This window comes from Odontomachus brunneus, unplaced genomic scaffold, assembly GCF_010583005.1.
Source record: "Odontomachus brunneus isolate Ranch 3 - 2012 unplaced genomic scaffold, Obru_v1 Obru_scaffold_110, whole genome shotgun sequence".
Classification (NCBI taxonomy): Eukaryota; Metazoa; Arthropoda; class Insecta; order Hymenoptera; family Formicidae; genus Odontomachus; species Odontomachus brunneus.
The window spans coordinates 680,572-698,705 of NW_022639560.1; the positions used below are offsets into that span (position 1 = coordinate 680,572).

Consider the following 18,134-nt stretch of genomic DNA (forward strand, 5'->3'; position numbering starts at 1 on the left):
AGAGAGAGAGAGAGAGAGAGAGAGAGATGCGGAATATTCGGGCGGTTGCGTCAGCTTGTTTGGAAAAGAGATACGAAGAGAGAAGTATCTCATAGAACGCGTTCTTTTCGGCTGCGGCGGCGTTCACATATTGGCGTATATTTTCAGCGCGATTCAACAATTGCGCGACCATCTTGATTCTCGATCTTTCTGCATCGAGTAACCGCCGTAGATACATCGATCGACATCGCTCCGTATTTTACGCATCTTTAACCCGTCGAAAGTAAGTCTCGCGCGGAAATAAGTATCGGGAGTGTCGAGAATAGCGATGTGCGATAGCCGGGGCGTATCATCAAGACGTCATTTGTAAGTAATCTTCTCGTTTCTCCTCGCGGTATATGTAAGATGACCAGATTTCCCAGTCCGGAATTCGGGACACTTCAAATGTGTGAAGTAGGGGGAGAGGGATAAAAAATCCAAAAATTATTCGACAATCATTGAAAATGATGACAAATCGGTGTTCCGAATAGCACTCGAAAAAATTCGGGACAAAGGGTGAAAAATCGAAACGTCTGGTCATCTTATATTAAATAATCTTAATATCGACGATATATGTGAACAATTGTATATTCATTGGTACAATACGTCTTCTTGATGAATATTATACCAGCTTAGCATACCGTTGTTTATATACGTCGTCGATATTAAGATTATTTAATAGAAAGTTGCTATTTAGTAACGTATCAAACGTCCAGTGTAAACAAGGCCAATAATAGAAACATTCGCTATTATTGACTGAACTTTTCAGCAAGATATTACTGATTGCAGTGCTTCTAACTGAACTGCCAGTTATAAGAGTAGTATTTTAGTAATGTAAAGAATACACTGGTTATATTTTAAGGATACAGGAATATATTCCTGTATTGTTATCGTAATGACTAGTCATTCTTCAAAGAATTAGCAAGGATATCTTGCATATTACTTTTTTTTGTATACTCGTATATAATTTTGTTTTATGTTACGAATTTTCTCTGAACAGCATTTGAGATATCGTTGCCGTTTCCTCAAATAATTAATAGCCATGACAATATGCAGATAGAATGTACATGCACTGAGAAAAAATGTTTAGTATAGTTTGTAACCATAATAACATAGAGAAATAATTGCTATAAATTACGATCATGGAAAACATTTTTTTTTATTAAATTCTACTATAATGTTAGTAATAATAACTAAATATTACTACTATTTTCGCATTAGAACAATCAACAAATACGGGTTAGGTAAAAAATGACTAATGCTAATTAGACCAACTATTTTTTCTTTGTCAGTGTGATTGAAAAATTGCAACCGCTAGTAAATATCTAGTAAATTATGGCGGTCTGTTCACCAGTCCATGTGTATAATTCGATATTGCACTTGTTTTGTGCTTGTTCTGCGCGGATCCACTCAGTTTTTGCTCCGGACGCTTTTCTCCGACGAGAAGTGTCTGGAGAAGATAGATAGCGAATTGGAAAATATCTGAAAAATTCTGCATCGTGACGCTATTTCCTCACGCAGTCACGACGAACTTATTTAGGGCAAGCAAAAGAGGAACTCCGCGCTTTACGATTTTGCACCGTTCTGCACTCGGTGAATTTTGGCGCGGCGAACTTTGGGGGAATTTCGCGCGGAGCGGAAATTCGCGACGGTCCAAAGAAAAATCTACCGTGGCGGAGTTTCGTGTCATATCTCCGTGCCGTAATGACCCTACATCGTTCTCGGCGAACTTCCCAAACGCTTCTCGCGCAGTTTCCCGCACCTGTATATTTCTTCTTCTTCCTTGTCGCTCTTAGCGCCTTACGCGATAAGCTTCCGGCCGCGCTCGAAGAAAAATGTTTTTGGCTTAATGCGCGATCGGCAGGAACAAGAAACGATACAACGTGAATTCGAGGGGTCTCGCGGTTGATTGAGTTGCGTCACAAACGCGGTCATGAACGTCATTGTTACTTCAAAGTCCGATTCGTGCGGCCTCTCACAAGTTTCTCTTCGAACGGAAGGACACAGATCAAGGTTTCCGCTCCAAATATTTGCGCAACTTTCCCGAGTCGAAATTTTGACTCTATGTTGAACCTTGAATTCTACACTGCAGTAAGAGCTAAGATAGCAAAGTAGATTTAATTCTAATGATATGATTTACTCCTATTTTGACCCTGATGATGTCTGAAATTTCCGCTTTCGTTTTCTTTAGCGTCAAAGTAGGTTGTGTAATAATAGAATCTTAGGAAGTAAAGTAGGTTCAGTTGCGAACTTCTATTGAAGCTTTAGCTCCTACATAGAATATATGTATTTTATAGAATTTAAGGTTCAACATTTTATAGAATTTAAGATTCAAAATTTCGACTCGGAAATGAGTGTCAATATCGTCAAAATAGGTTTCACTTAGGTGTTAGATTATCTAAGTAGGCTCAAACTATTTTTAAGAGCGTCAAAGTAGCGTCAAAATGACAAGATAAAGTTAAAGGTTCAAAAGAGAAGTTAATGAGTATCAATATTGTCAAAGTTTTAATTAGGCTATAAACAGTCTAAGTAGGCGGAAACTATCCTTAATCCCTTGAGTAAGTGTGTAATGTACATATATGTACATCTTAAAAAAATCGATTTATCCTTTTGCGATTTGTATGAAGATTGGTATCTTTAGTAGTTTTTAAGGATTCTGAATCCGAATATAATATCAGAATCTCAAAAGTCAAAATGATAGGTCCAATATGCCGGATCAAAAGTTAGAAAAATAATTGGATTTTTATAAAAATAATTATACTAAGGTTTTTCGAGGTCTTGCTGAATATAAATATGATATCTGAATTTCAAAATTCAAAATGGCAGATCCAATATGGCGAATCAAAAATTAGAAAAATAATTGGACTTTTATATTTTGATGCCATATTGGATCCGTCATTTTGAATTTTGAAATTCTGATATCATTTTCGGATTCAGCGATCTTGAAAACTTGAATACTAAAATCGTAGCAGAAATGTAAGAAGAAACTTTTTTTCACACACTGGTGGCACGGAAGTCTCATTTTCATACAGTCAAGGGGTTAAGAGCGTCAAAGTAGCATCAAAATTTGGGTTAACTTCGCTCTTTTAACGGAAATTCATATGCTCTCTTGAATCTCCTAAAATTTTGTGGAGGTTGTATTTCGCGTGGAAAAACGCGCGCAGCGTTTCATCACTCGCGTGTTAACCCATCGGGATGTGGACAAATAAAACGCAGGGAGAGGGCGCCTCCGTTTTTGCATATCGACACAAACATCGCCGAAAGAGACACCGAGAGATAAAAAGCTCTCGACTTCTTATTGCCCAGCAGTTGGCCCGTCCTGTAACTTTTAACGACTGCCGTTGTCGTTACGTTGTCTCGTTGCGCAGTCGTAAGAATAACTTTATTTTGTGCGAGTGACACAGATAACTGTTGTTTTCGTAAGAGAAATAGAGAAAAACAAACGAAGCAAACGCACGCAAGAGTCGCTGCATCATGAAAACTACTGTTCCACGATCTAGCTTGGTTGATATAAAAGTAACACGTGCAAAAGTCAAAATTAAAATTGAAATTGGGATGGATAAAAGTAGTATAAAATAAAATTGTGTAAGGAATAAATTGCGTGTTTGTAGAGGTTGGCTAAACACAATATTTTGCTCCTTCAACCACACAATTTATTCTCTTCTTACGCATTTCTCTTTAATATAAAAGGAAGATCACTGTACAATCTAACATTAGGGGTGACTTCCCCCGTATAATAAATCGAATATATGATAGGGTAGCCGCGCAACGATAATGTAACGATAAGGATATTGCTGCCAAAAGTCACAGAACAGGCCTACAAGCTTCATTTGAAAGAATGAGCGTTCTTCTGAGCTTACACATCTTTGTCTCACGAATACTGAAGCACGAAGGATTCGATAGCCGCGCACTGATATATGAGAGCAACTAGCACTCGTATAATTCGCGAAAAGACTCCGTAACAATGAGCTCGCGAAGGTTCGTGCGCGGACTCTTTAATGCCGCAGTCGCGCAAAAACCGGAGCCTCTAATGCCTCCACAAAGTCGTGCAAAAGGAGAAAACCGCGCGCACGGACCCTTTTATATCAAATTATATGGAGCTCTTTTCTCTTCCGCGCGAAACGCTCATACCTTTCTCACACCCATTCATTTCTCCGTTCGCCGCTGACGACGATAAAACTTTGAATATGATCGGGAAAATATTTCGTCCTCGGTATATCGTATTTCTATGCTCTGATTGAACCAATCCTACCCTCATTTTCTTTCTTTCCTCCTTGCGATCTCGGTACGCGCTTCTCCCTCGCGATTCTCCCCTGCGTCCGACCGGTTGTTCTTTACACAGCAAGGAGAATCGGATGATGTAAATTTTTTTTACGAGAGAAGGAGAGTAAGAGAGAGAAAAAGAGGGGAAAAGAACGGGAGAGAAAGAGGGATGTTGATGGAAATACAACTATCGGGCGAAACGAGTTCGTGACTAAATCGACTATTTTTAAGACTGACTTGAAAAAATGAGAGCGCCTTAAGATCCCCGAGATTAAGGACTGCAGAGAGAAATTGAGTGGAGCAAATGGCCCGTTGGTGCAGGCGAAATCAGTCGTGATTCGTTATGCAATGGGCGCGGCAAGTTTTCATTTCCGGTTCGCATACTTCACAATTCAAAGTGATAAAAGAAAATGAAGTGGATCACAGTGCGTCGGCAATAATTGAGACGGTGGAAAGCGACGCGATCCGTTCGCTTCGTTCTCTCTTCGGCGTTCCACGCGCGCCGATTTCACAGAAATTTGAGAGCGCTCGACCGAGCTCGTTTGCCTCACTTAACGCAGATTTGAATAAACCTCGGAGAACGCGGAAATTCCGACGCGCGTCCACACCTCGCTCTCGCCGCACATACGATTCTGCGAAATCGATCGATCCGTCGGCGGCTCTTGGCGCGCGTAGCGCGCGGGCACACGAGCTCACCTGGAAAATGGTGACCTTCTTCAGCACCGAGAGGTTCACGTGTAACGCCAGCTCGGTCTTGAGCTTGTCCGGTAGTAGACCGAGGGCGGTGTTGATGTCACCGCCGCCCTGGATCCTGCCACGCGACCAGCTGTAGTCGTACCACCTGAGCACCCGCCGTTTCATACCGCCCGGCACCTTGTGGTGCCTCATGTAGGTCTTGGCGCCGTCCAAGAGCCGCTCGAACTCGAGACGATTCGCGTTCCTGTTGGTGATGACGTTGCCGACCTGGCCGACGATGGTCGCGAATATGAAGACGCCGATCAAGTAGCTGACTATCGTGAAGACGTACCTGCGAATCAGGAAGGGAGAAAGAGAGCCGATCAGTCCGAGGGGGGTGTGATCAGTGTCCTCCGTTCATGGACGAGCGGCCCCCGCCGGAGCCTTCCTCCTCTTTCTCTCTTTATTTTCTCCCTTCTTTCTTACTTGCCTTCCTTGCGTTCGTTCGTTCCGTTCTTTCGGTCCCTCTCGTACACCTTCTCTCATTCTCTCTCTCTCTCTCTCTCTCTCTCTCTCTCTCTCTCTCTCTCTCTCTCTCTCACTCTCTCATTCTGCCGTTCTCTCACTCTCGCTCTCGCGCTCTCTCACTGCCGTTCAATCTCACACAACATATGTACATGTATATGTACACACCGATCTGCGAACAACCCGCTCTCTCGTACCCTTCGTTTGATCCTCGTTGATTCGCAAAACGGAAAGAGAGAAACGCGCATTTTGATTTCGTCCGCAGAGTCAGTCGTTAGTATTCTGACCGAACGTGGCTGTTGAATCGATGAATAATCGATTGAATGTCGTTTCGTGCCGTTAAAATTCTCTCATTTCCGGCTCGCAGCCTTAACGAACTCGAGTCTTAAGATTCCCCGCGATTTACAGTGTATGTAAATCGTCAACGCTAAATATGCTAAACAATGTACATTTCCGATAGTACCCGTAAGAGTCGTCTTGCGATCGACGAACTGATAGAATTTCAATTCAAAACTTCGCCAGCTCTAGGAAGCCTGTGCGTCCTTAAGAAACGAGAAACCGAAAATAAATTTTGTGATCTCGCGATACCCCCCAGTATGCTCAGCCCCAAGGCTGGCTCGAGCTTTGTGTAAAACTAGAATACACGATTTCATGCTTTTTGACATGCATGCTGACCGGCAGCTCAGTTCACTGCACGGATTGCTATCGTGCATTGGGAAATCCGTGCAGTGAACTGAATTGCCGGTCAGCATGTGTGTCAGAAGGTATGAGATCATACATCGTGTGATTCTAGCTTAACCGCCGCGGTCGTAATCGATCATGTCTCCACCGATAGCTTCTTGGCCCCTTCCAGATAGACTTTCACGATTATCACGACGCGAAATGATTGATGATGCAAACTTTACGATTTTTCTAATTATTTTATGAAGCAAAGATATTGTTCTGAATAAATTATGAAATTTACATCATACTAATGTAAAGTTTTTGTTGTGCATACAGCGTCATGGATGCCCGAACATTTACTAAATCAAGGGTTATACAATTTTCAGCCTTACACATAATACTTGAGATTGAAAATTGTTTAAGTAACTCTGATTATAATGATAGAATTATAATGACGTTAATTATAACAATTTCAATCTTATTCGTACATGCATAAAACCGAAAATTCTGTAACTCTCGATCTAAGGAATGTTCGGGCATCCATGACGTCGTATATACTGACGCAACAAATTTACCAAGAAAAAAATGTTTGAAAATTTACTTGTGGGATAAAAGTTTATATTTCACAGAAATAAATTTTATTTCGCAAAAATAAACTCTATATCTTATGAATAAATTTTCATATATTTTTTTCGGTACACCAAAAAGTACACTCAAATTTTCATCTTTTATACTTTACATGACATATTATTTTGAATACTAATTCGGACAATTTTTTCGTTTCTCTTTCATCATATTCTATGTGATAAATGCTATATGAAATATTCATAAGAGATGCAACTTCCATATGAATAGGTTGTTAAAGTTTCTGCCAAATTCACCTACAACTGTCTATTTGACCCTGTCCGTCCGTCCATTTCACGATTCATAGTTCCTCCAAACTTATTCCTTCCGTTCTCCTCGCGCATCGACACAACTGGTACACATACACACACATACGCTTGCATACTACACACATACACACAAAAAGAGCGTACACACAACACGTACATACACATACACACATACACGCGTGTGTACACCTTCTCCGTTTTCCTCTGACAGCCTCAAGCCGACTCGGTACGTTTTCTAAAGAAAATACCCTGCCGTCCTCCTTTCTTTTGTCCCTTCCGGCATGGAATTCTCCGGCTTCCGCCGGCCTCGAATTTCCCCTTTTCATACGCTCGTTCCCCTTTAACCGCCTCACCCCGTCTCTCGACTTGTGCTTTTCTAAGGATGGCCAACGCTCCGTCGATTAATCGATGTTCCTTTTCTTTCAATAATCCATTATTTATACGTTTTCACACGGTAGTAATTGGCTTCGCGGGCCAATGAAAAGAGCGGGAGAGTGCGATGCGCGAATAAAAGAGAGACACATGAAGGAAGGAAAACCATAAACTGGGTCATATTAAAGTTAATCTCGATGTCAGTCACATTCCCGTGTGAATATTCATGAAGAGATAAGTCGATCAATATTTCCTCGATATTCCCCGAGAAGGAAAGAAAGGAATAGAAAAAAGAAAACCGGTCGAAGGGGTGTACAAGGTCTGACACGAGATTGCTGAAAGCAATTTCTCCGTTTCGTCGACAGTGGCTGATGTGCGACTACCTCTTAAGGGTCGTCTACAATGCAGGTCATCGCGGTTACGTTCTAAAGTCGTAGCATCAGTCTGTCCAAGAATCGATCATGCATCTGTTTCCTCCGCGTAAATTCGTGAGAGAAATGAGAATTTTGTTTCACCTGTTTAATAAAACTTTTCTCATTTCTCACGCGTAGAAAACAGATACATAATCAATTCACAGACTAGTGCTACGACTTTAAAACGTAACTGCCACTGCACTGTAGACGACTCTTCAGGCGACTGTATGGCTGTCGGTTAACAGCTGAAGATGAAGTAATGATGCGAGCGAACGTGTGGACGATCGTTTCTCGACTTATCGCGAGCGTGTCATATGCGTGTCTCTAAGAAACAGTCGCAAATCTCAACCATTTTCGACGAGATCTCGGGTCCACAGAGCTCGTCCCACCAAGCTCGTATCTTCATCGCGCGTACTGGTTCGCCAATTTTTTCGCAACAATATCTCAAAATTTTACGTGATTTTCCGAAAGAGAAAGGCTCAGTCTGACTTGATTTACTTGCGCACGTGCTTCAATCTCAGATACCCTGTGTATTCTTTGTATAGCCGATTAATCAGCTTCATTGTCAATTCTTTCCTCGTGACATCGCCCGTCCTTAACTCGGTTTACTTTTTCTCGTCGTGCTAGCTCGTGCTAGCTTTGAATTAGTTTTACTTCCGCTATTTCAACTCGCCCGCGGCTTCACCGGCTTGTCCAATGATCGATACATGTTGAAATGCACGCGCACGGATACACGTTGTGTCTCCACCGCCTTGCTAATCAAACAACTACGTATTTTTTGCATACGCTTTCTCTCTCTCTCTCCTTCCCTCCCTCTCTCACTGTTATTTTTCTCTTCTCTTTTTGCATGTCGTTATGTCGGTTATGTTGCGCGACATTTATTTGTTGGTTGGCTCCAACTGTCTATACGTGCGATAATCCCTCTTTTCATTTACGCGAACGTTCTCGCGTGCGTTTCACGATAATTGTAAACAAACGGCAAAGTACGGATTTGTAATTCGTGATTTTCTAGAGAACAAAGAAAACTACTCTGCGTCTTTCGCGGGAAATCTTTAGGAATGAGCAGAAGTCGGTTAATTGCATCGGAGGGAAATGAAATATTTACGTGTTTTTTTCGCAAAGATCGTACAGTGAAATGATGTGACGGCGTATACGCAATTGGCGATACAATAAAACGCGGTAGAGTTATTTAATATTATTTATTTAATTTCTATATTTATTTTATATAATATAATTTATTTAATTTCACTTCAACGGAATGCGCATCGCCGTAAAATTGATCCAATCGCTTTGAGGCACGATTTTATTCGCGTATATTAATATTTTGCCACGGAAAAATACAGTATCGTCTGTCACTCCTGACTTTTATATCTGCAATTTTTCGGATTTCATTTGGTCTATATTTTTTCGGATTTTACACCGCGTGTCGTACGTGGTGGTGCCGTCGAGGTTGAATAAAAATGAACGGTCGCCTCTCGTTCCACTGCAAAACACGCTCTGTGGAAATTGCGAGATCCATAAAAATTGGAAACATTTATACACCGAGACGCGAGTCAAAAGTGAATAATCTCGAAACTCGAACTCGGAATAATCGCGAGCGCGAAATTGCGCGTTTGTCAAGCGAATCGCAGAGAGAAAGAGAGAATGAAAAAGAGAGAAAAAGAGAGGGTCGCGACTTATTTGCCCGCGTAGCATTCGTAAAAACGAATCGGGAATCCTCCGTAGGTAGACAAGACCGTTCGTTTCTCGAAAGTTTGTAAGTAGAAATTCTCGTACCCACTGAAGCGTAATCAATTCTGTTATCACGACATGCAATAGATATATACGTCGGCTAAAAGTCGCCGGCGATGATTTACGAGAGCATCTACAATAACTGGACGAAGGGTCGAGTGTATTTTTCGAACAAGATATGTGAAGTTACGAAGAAAGGAGGAGACAGCGAGCCGGATTGACTGTATCATATCGAGTAGAGACTCATCCTTTGAGATGGAGCCTATTAAGCAAATATTTCACTGCTACATTCGCCGTGTACTTTATCGACATTTACCTTATTAACCCTTTGAGTCACTAGCATCCTACCTATTTTTCTTTCATTTTTACGATACTGAGTTATCGACAGACACACAGACAGTAAATTATATTATTACATGAAGCGAATATTGTAATAAAAATTACAGTACAATTTTTAATAAATTTAATTTCGGAAATAGACTGGCGCTATTATGAAAATTATAATAAAATATAATAAAAATTATCATAAACATGATAATTTTTACCATATTTATGGTAATTTCCGGAGTACTAAAATTGTATTGTAATTTTTACTACAATATTCTCTTCGTGTACTATACAGTCTCATAAGAAACAAAAATAAGTAAAAAATAATTGAAATTGAAACTCAATATAAGTGAGAAATAATTAAAATATTTTATTCTTAAATTATTATAAGTGAATAAAAGTAAATAAAAAGCATTTTTTCAGACAAAAATTATTTTAAGGCCAGTTATTAAGAATTGACACGTCGAAATATTAATAGTTTATTCAAAACAACTAACTGTATTGTACACAGTTTTTTCAAAATTTTCTGTAAATCCAATTATTTACAATAATACAATAAATTATTGAAATATTGATAATACGTTTGCTGCAAATTTCTTATTAAAAACGCAAATATCTCTTTTTATATTGAGGAAATGTCGCTGTTATTTCCGAATAATGCTAAAAGCAAGATTGTTAATTTTGAAAAACTTATAGTCGCTATATTGGACCCACCATTTCAAACGTTTACTTTTGAAGAAATTGAGACACGTTTCGCGTGTCGCGAACAATTTTTTATTCGGAAATAACGGCGACATTTCATCAATATAAAAAGAGATATTTGCGTTTTTAATAAGAAATTTGCAGTAAATGTATTATTAATAATTTCAATAATTTATTTTATTATTGAAATTGTGAAATTCACGTGTCGTGCATAGCCGACGGCAAAAGCACGGCAGTTCTTTTTCTCTCCATATCGACCAATTCAAATGTTTACTTTTTACTCAAATTCGTAATCAGCGACCCTGAAATCCCCATATATCAAATTTGAAGGAACTTTAGCCAAAAATGGCTCAAAAGGTTAATAATTCATTCAAGTTTCTCAGGCAGTTTTAGGAATAGTACACACTTATTTCGGCATCAATTTTCGCACGAGACAGACATACACACACGCAAACACAATATCGAGGACACTCGGTGACGTTTTTCGATTTCACCCAACAAGGTTAACGCTTCGTCCAATTATTCTTTATGTTCGTGGTGTAAACAAGCGAGATCGGTGGTCGTCGATGACAATTTACAGGAGCACGGCGAAATTCGAGGAGCCGTGGTCGAACGGAAGTCGTGACTTGTCCCGGAGGCTATACGGGTCATCGCCGGACCGAGGAAATTCGGTTTGCGATTCGCTCGGTGTACTCGAAGTAACGCGAGATCAAATTTGAGCCCGGCTGAAATGAGATTCCGGCCGATCGCTCTCTCAGACACATACAAGATCGATCCTCCACGACGCTCAAGTTTCCGGCCTGGTGCGAGAGCGCATCCTTCTCCCCCTTCTCCCCTTCCTTCTCCCCTTTTCGTCCCCTGGTCATTAAGCGATCTCGCCGTTGGGCAACGGGCCAAGGATCAAGCGGCTTGGAACGTACGCGGAGTCAGCGATACTAATTGTAAGGCTCAAAAGTCCGCAAATAACGCGAAACGTGTCTCGCGTCTCGCGCATAGCCGACGGCGAAAACACGGCGGTTCTTTTTCTCTCCATCTCTCATCTTGCTCTCTCTTGACTTCACAATCGGTGTACTGGTAATTTTATACACACGGTGGTATCACAAAATATCTCAAAACGTCGGGGTGCTCATTTACGATAACGATCGAGTTCTTACTTTGAAACTTTATGACCTATTTTAATTTTAGTTAAAAATTGCGTAAAAATTAACATATTAAAGAAATATACGTATCTTAAAACACGGGAAAAATTGTTACATTCTTTGGTTCTTTTACAGATGTTAGGTTATAAAGTTTCCTGTGGAAACTTATATATGCTGTTCATATTAATATCTAAGAGAAAAAATAATTTTAAATATTATTTCTTTTTGCTGATCCTTTTTGAAATTGTAAAACGTAGGATGATTCATTCCGTTTTTAAGAGCGTCTTAAGGGCTTTGGATATGAATTGAACAAATTTCTTTAGAATATTTTTTCACTTTTCAGCATATTTTTATTGTGTTTCGAGGAAGTTAGATAATTTTTTAATTGAAAGTCGCATATTAATCGAGTTATTTATCATATGAGCACATTATATAAACTGTGATCCCGCAATTTGTTTTTCGCCATTTTGTCAAATTTTGATTTAGCTCAATGATCCTAGTTGGAACAATAGCCACACTCACACAGAATAAGAATCTTGCTTGCTTTTTTGTTTTAGATAATATGCTTATATAATTAAGTAATTAATAACGAGTTTCAATTATGAAAAAATTAACTTCCTCAAAGCACGATAAAGACATATTAGAAAACTAAAAAATGTGTCTCGTAATTTCTTTAAATTAAAAAATTAAATTTTATTAAAATTCCTTTAATTTATGCCTACAAATTACAAAACTCTTAAATTTATTTTAAGATGATTCTCTGTAACCAATAAAAAGATCCTTGCAATATCTTAAGATGAACTTAAGCAGATTTTAAGTATATAAAATCGGATTATAAATCCCTCTTTAATAGATTTTATTAAGATCTTTAGTAGAGATTTAATCCTTAGTTTATTTGTATTTGATGTTTCATTTTTTTTTCCCCAATGTTTGACAAGTTATCTTTACATTAACGTATTTTATATTCTCTCTCTCTCTCTCTCTCTCTCTCTTTCTCTTTTTGCTTCTCTAAGAGATATTCCGTCCTAATATATGAAAAGATTGGATCTTTTGACTCTGTCGTTACTCGTGACAGACGGAGAGCGCTGTGTACGCAAATGACTACTATGTAAATCCGGTTCCGTATGTTCCGCGGCAAAGTCCCGCTATTCCTCGGCCGTTTGCATTTGCGGACCGACATCGTGAGCCTTATCGTTGAGCGCCACTCTAATTGGCGCGATCCGCTTGCCGACTTTAAGCGCAGAGAGATCTATTCCGAGTCCGAGGCCGGCGCGCCCCTACCACAAGGGGTTCTTTCTGGTGTTCCGCACACAGACGCGGCCGTAATCTCCGATATTTTAATCAAGCAAGCAAAGCAATCTGGCCGGCCTCGTTCCGCTAAATCATCTCGTGGAGCGCATTTGAGGGGTCCGAAGGTGGGTAACCTCTTGACTCGGAGGACAGCCACCGAGCCACTCGCGCTACTATTCCCCACATCTCCGTTTTTCGAAAGAGGGAGAGAAAGAGAGAGACGGATTTTAATTCTACGAGGATTAGCCTTTTCCTTTCGACGACGACCATCGAGAGCGTCCGTCTCGCAGCTATCCTTCTTGTTGCTTTTAACCCGACGCCGTTGACGTCGGATCTATGAGCCCCGAGACGATTTCAAAACACGGTACTTTAAAACTCGCTTGCATCTGTAGCTTGACGCGCTGAATAGCCGGAATATATACCCCTCGCGCCCTCTCTTAAATAATTTAAATAATTTGCTACCTTTAAGTAATTGAAATAATATATTGCTGCCTATAGTTCTATAATTGTCCCAATTTCAAATTCGGGTCTGTGAGACTCATATCAATAGCTGTATAATTTCTTGGCACGTTAACGGAGTCGAGCTAGCTGTTGTCTCTTTGCGAAAAAAAAAAAACGAAGAGAGATGAATCGATCAAACAATTATTCAGACACAAATGTAGATTGTTAACACGTTCGCTATCAGGGAACCTTTACTTTGCAAACTCTCCCTACAAACCACCTCGTATTTTTTTCTCTTTTTTATGTAAATATATAAAACAAACTTGGATTGATGACATAAACGTAGAGTAGAAATTATCGCAGTCACATACGTACTCTTGACTCTGCACACAGAAAAATATCGTTCTAAGAAAAACGATTGCTGTAAGTTTAGTCCTCGTCGTATTACTACAGTTTACTTTCCTTCTTTCAAGTAACAGTTATCTTCAACAGACGATATTTTCTTCATAATATTATTTGTTGAAGATTTGGAGTCTTAAAATATACTTTTATCAGAGAGATCCTAGAAAAATTCACTATTTTCAAAAGGAGGATTTATTTTCTTTATAAAAGTATCGTAAAATTTTGTTGAAAAGAAAGTTACTTCGACTCTATGTAGTAAGCAAACCGAATTTTTGCTTTAATTACATATTCTTGATTGGAATGCTGAACTTATTAGGAGTCAGAATGTATTCCGAACAAATTTAAAGTTCACGATGGACTTATGGTAGATTTGCGCGTATTTAAACTTTTGAAGTACTTGAAACAAGTAACGTTTACGCGAATGTAGCGAATGAGTACTTTTCTGTGTGCGATAAGGAACGTGCTAATATCGGATGGCCAGAGAAATACCGTAAGCGTGTCTCTATGAGCGGACACTGGATATTGTCGAGTGAATGGTCGATGAAACCTTAATGTCGTGACGAAGAATCGGGGCGAATGAGGGACTTGCGAGGGAAGATTTGCGAGGGAGCCTGCTTTGAATGGACTTTTTCAGATGCGAGCGTGCACGCGACGTCGCCGGGACTTTTAAATCGACTTTTTTCACAATGCAGCGTTCGGGTACTGACGCTCGTAATTAACTTGCTACTAAACAGAGACGACAATCCAGTCGATTATTGTCTCGCGACGTTACGTTCGTCTCTTATTGTTCTCTCGCAGTCATCGACAATGCCGTGCTGGATATTTTCCTCGGCTGTTATTGCGTTTGACGCGAGAGATCGTGCAAGAAGCATATTAAAAGGATAAGACTATTGTATGTGTATATAATATACAGGATGTTAAAAAGATATATTCCAAACTGGCAAAGTAGATAGTACTTATTATACTGAATAAAAAGCGTCTATTAAACATGCGTTGAAAAGTCAACCTTTCAGAGTTATAAATACTTTTCGATTTTGGCAACGTGCAAGTTATTTGTGTGCTTTCATTAATTACACGTGGTTAATAAATAATATCTTATTATATTATTATTATGATGTTTATAAGAATTGTTCTTTGTGTCTGCCTTCTGAAAGATGAATTGGACGGGGTGGACGGTTTCCTTGATTTCCTGATTTAAATCTATTGAATTTCTTTTTATGGGGATATGTGAAAAGTTTAGTTTATTCTTTACCCATAAATAATATATAAAAATTTAATCGACGAATTCGAGTTGTAGCTGATCAGATTTGAAAAAAACCAAAAATGGTTGAGAGTTCGGAATTCTGTAGTTCCAAGATGCGTGTGTAGAAACGGAAGGATACATAGGACACTTATTGTAAACAATATAATAATAAAATAATATAGTAATATATCTGCCTTGTAATTTTGGAATACTTTTTTTTTAACACCCTCTCTCTCTCTCTGTGTGTGTGTGTGTGTGTGTGTGTGTGTGTGTGTGTGTGTGTGTGTGTGTATAAGTGTGTGTGTGTGTAAAGCGCTAGAATCGGGTCAGGAAAGGGGAGAGAAGTAAGAAGTAACTTTTTATCTAATCTCGCCAGTTCTTATCAAGGCTTCTCTGTATCCTCGCCGCGACTATCTTGATTAACGACGCTAGGAAGCGAGGGATCGTACGTCTAAATTCTTGCGAAATACGCCGAAATGGAAAGATTATGTCCATAAAATGACATTTGTAACCGATTGAGCGCGTTTATAAAATATTTCGAAAACTTTGCTTTTACTTTAACAATTAATGAATAACTGTGAAATTTTACTTAATATTCTAAAATATATATAACGCGAACTATATATATTGAGTAAAATTTTCCTCAGAAAAGACGTTTTGGAATGTGACCTTAGGATATATCATGACAGAAAGGGGGAGAAACAGAGACAGGGACAGAGAGAGAGAGAGAGAGAGAGAGAGACAGAGAGAGAAACAGAGAAAACATGAATGACACCTCGACGCGTTATTGAGATTCACATTGGTTTGCAGCAATTCGTTTCATCGCGGACGTGCAGAACAACACACGACAAGGAGCGCCCGACGGGAAGCTATTTCGAAGCTTTCCACGTGTTAATTTATGGAGTGGAAAATTCGCGGACGATATTCGCCGGAGTTATATTGCCGATCGATAAGTCGATCGCGGGCGTCAATGCATCCCGCGCCGGCACGGCTCGCCGTCGCGCGCGCGCGATTGCCGAGCGCGCAATTGCACCGAGAGCATGACGGATACACAATAATTCCGCTAAGTCAAGCTTCCCCGCGTCCTCCCGCCGGTGTGTCTCTGGAAACGGATATTATATCGAATTTCCATTTGCCGCGGCGATATCGCACGCGCGTTTATTTAAGTTCAACCATAGTCGCTGGCCCTTCCCCTCCCCCCCCCTCCACCCTCCCCCCTCACCTTCTTCGTCGTCTCCGCGCGAGGCGCAATCGCCGCCGTGTTATTGATTTCGAGCAACTCTTGATTATGTTATCGATTACATCGCGATGAGAATGGCTTTGCCGCTTAACCGGGACGAATTGAAATTGCATTATGCTCGCGCAATAAATCGGCCGCACGGCGACGCTCTTCTTCTTCTTCTCCGCCGGCCTGGCAATATCCTCTCCCGAGGTTTATTCGTTTGAAAAGCAAATTGCTGTCGCGGGAGACTATCGATGTAACGATATACAGTCTCCCGCCCACTCCGTCGTTTCCCACAAGGAGAAGAAGGGAGGAGGAGGAAGGGGACGCGCAGTCGTTGGGGAGATAACGTTTACGGTACCGAAGACTAATGTAGGCGCAGGACCCCGGCAGTAGATTGCCACCGTGTACGTATTGAAAAACCACCGGGCCATTTGTTCGGCCAAGTGAATCCGAAGCGATCGTATTAATGGCGCATTAACGTCAGTTCACCACCGCGACGGTCTCGTCTCTCTCGGGGTTGTCACGCTAGCATAGCAGGGTATATCTCGAGGCGCACACACTGAACGGAATTGTAGAAGCGATCGAAAACGTACGGTCCTACGCGGAGTGAGCCTTAAGATGCCGCTGCAGACAGAAGAACGTCATTTTAGTGCCACGAAAAGCGATTATGAAGTTTAATTTCCTCCCTTTGAGTAACGATTGCTTGCAGCGGAGAATATTTTCTTGATAATGGTCTTAAGATATACTCGTCACAAAGGACCCCGCGGAATCCTTATAGAACGTGACTTTCGACTAAATTTTTGGCGAACTTGCCATGTGACAGTTCTTGATCAAACTTGTAGATCAAAAGTGTCAATGGGCTCGAAATTCGGTTTTCAACAAATTTAGCCGAAAGCCATTTCCCGTAAGGATGTGCGGGATTCTTTGACAAAAAGCTTATTATCATATAAAAATAGAGAAACAATGCAAAACGAGTAACATTCACTTGTTGTTTGCATTACAGTGCAAAACGGAAGCAACATTATGTCGGTATACAGCGTGCCTTTAATAGCGGATAAATAAATGATAAAACCGTCCTCTCTCTCTCTCTCTCTCTCTGTTTGAACACGTAACTTAAAATAGTCTTCAGGCCAGGGAATAAAGCTTCTGTTGGGACAAAATTTACCCGCGTTAAAGTGAAAAGTTCCACAAAGCGCTATCATTTATTTCTTGTGTTTAACTCGTGTAGAAAAAGGAAGAAAGGAAGAGAGATGGGGAGGCTTCAATCGCGCTTGACTCGAACGACACACATCTTCTGACGTTCCCCGCGCTCGTAAATTCTGGCGTCGTTTAAATGAGAAACGCGCTCTTAGCGCCGACTGCTAACATCCTCGCGTATTACCGATTCGTTGAATTTAATATTTTTGACGGTTATCTTGCGCGATTTGTTTGTGATGGGTATCGTGACGATTAAGTTACATTTGTCAATCGCGATTTCCTTATCGGAGAGGCGCGACTACAACTAGACTGAGCAAAAGAAATAAAGAAAAGAAACAGAAAAAGAGAGAAAGAAGAGAGAAAGGGAGAGAGAGGCAAAGGCAGGGGTTAAGGAGGCGGGAGAGAGAGAGAGAGAGAGAGAGAGAGAGAGAGAGAGAGAGAGAATAAAGCTGCGAAGAGAACATAGTCGACGTTGGCGGAGAAACCAAATGGAATATTCGCGTAGGTATTATTCAAATTAGCTCCGAGTGCGGCTGAATATTGTCGCCTACCGCGACAGAGACGATTTGTAATGCGGGACCGTCGGAATTCCAACTGGCGGTTGCAAGGAGGGGG

General features: G+C 40.5%; 1 protein-coding gene across 6 annotated transcripts in view; it reads right to left on the minus strand.

The window, feature by feature from the left end:
• Positions 1 to 18,134, minus strand: part of LOC116849306 — a 233,948-nt gene that overhangs the window by 24,692 nt on the left and 191,122 nt on the right. For all 6 annotated transcript variants that reach the window (XM_032826310.1, XM_032826311.1, XM_032826308.1 and 3 more), the window contains one exon: positions 4,978 to 5,308. In XM_032826310.1, the coding sequence (XP_032682201.1) occupies positions 4,978 to 5,308 (331 nt within the window). The remainder of the gene's footprint in view (positions 1 to 4,977; positions 5,309 to 18,134) is intronic.